The sequence below is a fragment of the Sinocyclocheilus rhinocerous genome, unplaced genomic scaffold (genome assembly GCF_001515625.1).
Source record: "Sinocyclocheilus rhinocerous isolate Xijiao unplaced genomic scaffold, SAMN03320098_v1.1 scaffold5, whole genome shotgun sequence".
Lineage (NCBI taxonomy): Eukaryota > Metazoa > Chordata > Actinopteri > Cypriniformes > Cyprinidae > Sinocyclocheilus > Sinocyclocheilus rhinocerous.
Genome location: NW_015661874.1, coordinates 552204 through 558249, shown reverse-complemented (window position 1 = coordinate 558249; position 6046 = coordinate 552204). Strand labels below are relative to the sequence as shown.

Sequence of the window (6046 nt, the reverse complement as noted above, 5' to 3'; positions counted from 1 at the left end):
TATATATATATTTAAATTTATTTATATAATTTATTTACTTTTTAAATTAAATTTGAAAAGCATTTAAATTTCTAGAAAACATGTTTAAACAGTATTAAATAAAATATGTAATTACATTATTATTTAAAATGTTACATTTTATATATACACGTATATTTTTTAAATATTATAATTAAATACTACTGTTTTTCTAGAAATTTGTATTTGTATTCATTTTTTATTTTGATTTTTAAATAAAAAAAATTTCTAGAAATTTTCTACAAAGTCAAATTTTTTATTAGAGTTAATATGTAGTGATTATAATTAACAACTTAAAAAAGTAACTTAATTACAGTATGTCATGATTTCATCCTTACAGGTGAATTTCATTCCTCCTTTGGCTGACTGCTCTGTACAGAGTGAAAAAGCACAGGCCTTTCTGCCCATATATATATATATATATATATATTATTATATATGTTAGAATTTATTTACATTTTAATTTTAATTTTAAAAGACTTTACATTTCTAGAAAAAGTATTTAAAATATTTAATCAAACTAGTATTTAAAATGTTTTTTTATATTTAATGAAATACTTTTTTCTAGAAATGTTCTAGAAATCTACAAAGTCTAATTTTTAATTAGTTAATATGTAGTGATTATAATTAACTTAAAAAAATTACTTATAAAAAAACCAAGGCAGTGGTAGGTTGAAACCTCTCAGTAGAACCAACCAGAACAGTAATGCCAAAACTCAAGACATGAAATATGGAAACTGTGTGGAACTGCTTGAGACCTAATCCATTAAACCAGCTTCCTCTGCCATCGGAAAGCCGTAATCCTACCCGGAGCTGTTTGGGAAAACTGTCAGTCTTCAAATGAAGTTAATTATGTTTCACAGCATTCTGCCACTAAAGCAGCATGTCTGACTGTATTGTGTATCATAAAAAGTAATTCTGAAATGTAAATGAGGCGAACGAGAAGAAAGGTTTTTGTTATCTTCCTAAAATTATCTCATCAACTCATCACTGCAGGGGGCTGGAATTAGATGATGGTTGTTTTTTCTCTACTGTCACCTCTGTGCAACATGTTTGTCATGATGATCTATCTATCCATCCATCCATCCATCCATCTATCTATCTCTGACTCTCCTGTAGGTCATTTTGATCTGATATTGATGGCCGAGATTCAATCACAGGCACCTCTCTGACACCTTTTGAATCTCCATATTTGTTTCAGGACTGACCTTGCGCTGACCCTGATGTTGGACGTGAACCGCTCTTTAATTAAGTGACATACTATATAAAAACTGTCATATTTGTATTATTGATCCAAGAGCTCACTTATAAAAGCTCTCTTGTATGACAGATTTGCTGTCAAATCATTTCAAGTGAGGTCAAGGAGATATTGTCCTTCTGATATTACTTTTTTTTTTTCTTCATTGTCTCTTTTTGTGTGTAACACTGCCTTTTTTCATTCCCGTCTCATTTTGTTGTCTCAGGTCAGATATGCCAAAGGAACTAGTCCTCTGACCGCAAGGTCTCTACAACTGGACAGGCCTAAGAGGACAATAAAGCATCCATATGCTGATTCAGATTCAAGTCCTGATGATTCAGACCAAACCCCAGCCCTCCTGTCCAACAAACTCCGGCCATGTCCCGAGCAGGAGCTTTGGGATTGGGCTCCAAACCTGACGGAGACACACCCATCCGCCCAACAATCCAGGAGACGGGTCACAGTGAAAAGTGGAAAAGCTAAGAAGATGTTCGGCTGGGGAGATTTCCAATTCAAAGTGAAGTCCACGAGCCTCAACCTGCTCATCGCTGGCAAGATCGTGGATCACGGCAACGGAACGTTCAGCGTTTATTTCCGATACAACACCACCGGAGGTGGAAACGTCTCCGTAGGGCTGGTTCCTCCAAGCAAATTGGTAGAATTTGATGCGAAGACTCAACAAACCGTTCTGCACTCGGTAGAGTCAAGGATGTTTAACTGCAGGGTGGAACATGAGAGGGTGGAGAGAGGTACTAAAAGCACACGCTGCTGGAACGACCCGTCTCATAGCTGTGACCAGGATCAGACTCACAGCCATGTTTCTTGGCTCTGCTCAAAACCATTCAAAGTCATCTGTGTCTACATATACTTCTGTAGCTTGGACTACAAACTGGTGCAGAAAGTCTGTCCAGATTATAACTACCACAGCGAGTCTCCGTACTTACCTTTTGGATGATAATTTTGTCTCATAATGAAAACGAAACTGGTACATTTGTTTATTCTAAAATAATTTGGCAGGTTTTCATTTTGAACTGGAATAGGTAAAGTTCAGTATTTGAACATTTTGTCATGATTTACTCAACTCAACATGTTCTGATTTGAACATATATATATATATATAGTAATAATCTGTAGTAATAATATGTAGCCTAATCTTTCGATTGTGGTTGGCATGACTGTTACAAAAATTAGTTTGGAAAACATTTTTCATGCAACTGACATCACAAAACAAGTGTCAGTGAAAATGCATACAAAATCCATATTACATCTGTATTTATTAAGACAAGCATGTCTGTATATTCATTTAAGATTGTATGGCTATTTTGTGGAGGATAAGATGGGATCAATTTAAAACCATTATATAATTTCATTATATAATAATGAAATGTTCCATTTATTTCATATTACATCTGTATTTATTAAGACATTCATTTAAATCTGTTCATTTAACATTGTATGGCTATTTTGTGGAGGATAAGATGGGATAAATTTAAAACCATTATATAATTTCATTATATAATAATGAAATGTTCAATTTATTTATTTTTAAATTGTGAAAAATCTTTAGTAAAGACATCCTTTGTCTCCATGCACACTTATGATCTTCATCAGAAGTTGATCTCTGTGGCAGCAGGTGCATGCTGGTGAATTTGTGTCATTATTTCTGACAGCCAGAGCAAAACTTAATGAGCTCCTGTAATTGACTTTGCTTTGCTGAGATCGTGTGTCAACGTTTTTGTCATTTCTCTGATGATTTAATGAAACCGCTATGAACGTGAATGTAATTGCATTACTGAATACAGTTTGTTGCCACACTGTTGGAGACAATTACTTCTATTGAAAATGAATGTAAAATGCATGTTTATCAAATCTTCTACATTTCTAATATCTCGTAAATCTTGTACATTTTCATTGTTTCCCCTTTACATCCACCGAGCATCTCTAAATGTACATAATCGCACTGTGATTGGTCAATTCTAATAAGCGCTGATAAAAGTAACAGGCACCACATGCTAACATCTGCCCGCACCTTCTGAGAATAATTTACACCTGAATATACTGATACAAAGAAACTTTAGTGGTCATTTAAAAACTGCGAGACCCTAAAGTATCATTACCATGTCATAAAATCTTTCAGAGCGATCACAGCTGCGCATTTAGAGTCCGTTTCAAGCTGAACGTGACTCAGTGCGCTCTTGCAGTAGCACGCATGACGTCATCACTCCTCCTGCAAGGACACGCGCCCGAAACGCGCAGTGATACACATATAGCGTTTCATTTTCCTATTACAGCATGTCTTAGACATCGACAGCCGGGGTCCAAGCTCATAAGGTGAATCGCACAATAATTCACTTCATTATTATTATCCTAAATAGCTCGTTTCCTGTATTGCATAATGACAGAATATAGTGTTTGTTTTGGTGCGGCAGAGAATGAAATCCGGATGTGAGAATCACATACAGGCTGAATATTGTTTGTGAGGGATGTGTTTACTGTAGTTTAGCTATTATTAATCCAGTTTAATAATAAAGGTAATATCTTCCTATAGAAAAATGCATGTGAAAGATAAAGAAGAGGCCTGTATGTTCAGTGTATTATTTCTTATTTACACGGTGCAATATTAACAAAACATATACATGCTTGATTATTGAATGCTTTGTGACGTATTACCTATAAATCTGTAAATTAACGCAATGTGTTAAACTATTAAACGTGCTAGGCTAATTTCAGTTATAATGGAATAATTATATTTATTTATTTCAGATAACTGATAATCATGGAGAAAGGGAACCAGTGAGTATGCTGAAACCATCCATTTGCAGACATTTATTATAAAGTCTCGAACGTAAACAAAATGAGGTGCATTCATAATTGGTTTGTCGTGTTTCTGCAGAGGTATTTCTCACTTTGATCACTTTCTCCAAAATCAAGAATCATCAGTGGTCAACAAGTTCCAGCAGAAATACTGGAAAACCAAGCAAACACTGATTAAAGTCACAGGAAAGAAGGAAGATGAACATGTGGTTGCTTCCGATGCGGATCTGGACGCTAAACTGGAGGTGAGGAGCGGCTCCAATCCAAACTTTCCTCTGGGTCTGAACGAATCAAATGGTCTTGAGATTAATGTGGTTTTTCATGCTTTCCTTCAGGTGTTTCATTCAGTACAGAGAACGTGCATGGAGCTCCTTAAGGTGATTGAACAGTATCAAATGAGAATCAGACGTAAGTACACTGAAAATTCACAGGTTACTTAATATTCATTAATCGTTGTGAAAAAGAAGTATGCTTAATTGTATTATATGTGTAGTGTACTTCAAATCTTAAAAAAAATATATTAAAAAAATACTGATGAAATAAAAGGTCACTTAAGTGTACTGAAAGAGAGTACAGTACATGTAACATGTCATGTTACTTAACTCACAACATTTGAAATCATTGTGATTTAAAAAAAATGACACTTACTTTGATGTGCCGACTAACATACTAAAGCACATACTTGATTATTATTTTTAACTGTAGTGTTATCTGATATTACATTTAAAGTGAATATATTTTAAATGTACTAAATTGCAGTTTAATCATTACAAATGTGTACTTACAAATATATTTAAATGCATAACATACACGTTTCAATTAAAGTAATCACATGCAAGTGGCATTAAAGTATAGTTTAGTTTACTGGAATCAGTTAATGCTTGTCAGTACAGTATGCAGTACTCTTTAACTATACTGCAAAGACCGTAGAAGTAATTATAAAAAATTATATATACAGATGTACTTATGTCCTGCTTAAGTGGGTCAGAAAAAGCACTCTTACATTCAACTAATTGCATATCTTACTTTTCAGCTAATCGCACAGTAAATAGCATGCAATTAAGGGTCAGAAAACATTGCATTCACTTTGCACTTAAAGATATTCTTTTAAAGTACATTATTTCCATAATAATTACTCTTTTAAAAGTATGCTAAAGTCTGCTACTTTTTTCACAAGGCAAGGGATAACTTTTTGCTGCACGCTACTGGGAAAGCTCTCTGCTTCTCTTCACAGCAGAGGTCTCTTCGTTGATTATAAAACAAGCTTCTAATCAAATGTGATTGGTTTGGGAATCCTTCTTTAATTGGTTCATTCGTTTCTCACTGCAGATTGGCGCTGCGAGGTCCGCTGGGCCGTCTGTACCAGGAGGTGGAGACGTTCCGTTACCGAGCTATTTCGGACACATGGCTGACAGTGAACAGGATGGAACAGTCACGGACCGAGTACAGAGGAGCTCTGCTCTGGATGAAGGACGTTTCTCAGGAGCTCGACCCGGACACACACAAGCAGATGGAGAAGTTCCGTAAGGTCAGTCTCAGCCTGGAAATGACAGTGTGACTGCACTGAAACCGTTTCTCCAGCAGAAGGAGTAAGTTGTCTTCTAAATCATTCTCATCTAGAGTGGGATTAGAATCAGAGGTCTGCTACCCGACCCGAGCCCGACGGGTCCCAAAATACTTTCGGGTTTCGGGTCGGGTTCGGGTTTAATGAATAGCTTCGGGTTCGGGTTAATAGCTAAACTAAAACTATATGCAGTAGGCTATGCTGCTTTCATAGACGCATGCACACACATTATTGCACACGACAATGACAACCCAGCACGGAAACTTTTATTAGTAAAATAGCTTCGACAGGCTGTTTTTGAAGTAACTAAGCCTCATTGCTTGTAGAGAGAGACGCGCAGACGCAGGTTCACACACGCAACTTTCAGCCCTCTCTCTCTCTCACTAATTCAAATAAATGATATAATTAATTAA

General features: G+C 35.6%; 2 protein-coding genes across 2 annotated transcripts in view; both read left to right on the top strand.

Moving 5' to 3' along the window:
• LOC107726646 (neurexophilin-1-like) overlaps positions 1-2210 on the top strand; it is a 7758-nt gene extending 5548 nt beyond the window's left edge. Inside the window, exon 2 of the mRNA XM_016536308.1 lies at positions 1487-2210. Within this exon, the coding sequence (XP_016391794.1) occupies positions 1487-2210 (724 nt within the window). The remainder of the gene's footprint in view (positions 1-1486) is intronic.
• A 1267-nt stretch (positions 2211-3477) lies between these two features.
• LOC107726695 (islet cell autoantigen 1-like) overlaps positions 3478-6046 on the top strand; it is an 8475-nt gene continuing 5906 nt past the window's right edge. The window contains exons 1-6 of the mRNA XM_016536382.1: positions 3478-3586; positions 4019-4048; positions 4149-4314; positions 4405-4500; positions 5217-5308; positions 5399-5597. Of these exons, the coding sequence (XP_016391868.1) occupies positions 4032-4048; positions 4149-4314; positions 4405-4500; positions 5217-5308; positions 5399-5597 (570 nt within the window). The 5' untranslated portion in view covers positions 3478-3586; positions 4019-4031. The remainder of the gene's footprint in view (positions 3587-4018; positions 4049-4148; positions 4315-4404; positions 4501-5216; positions 5309-5398; positions 5598-6046) is intronic.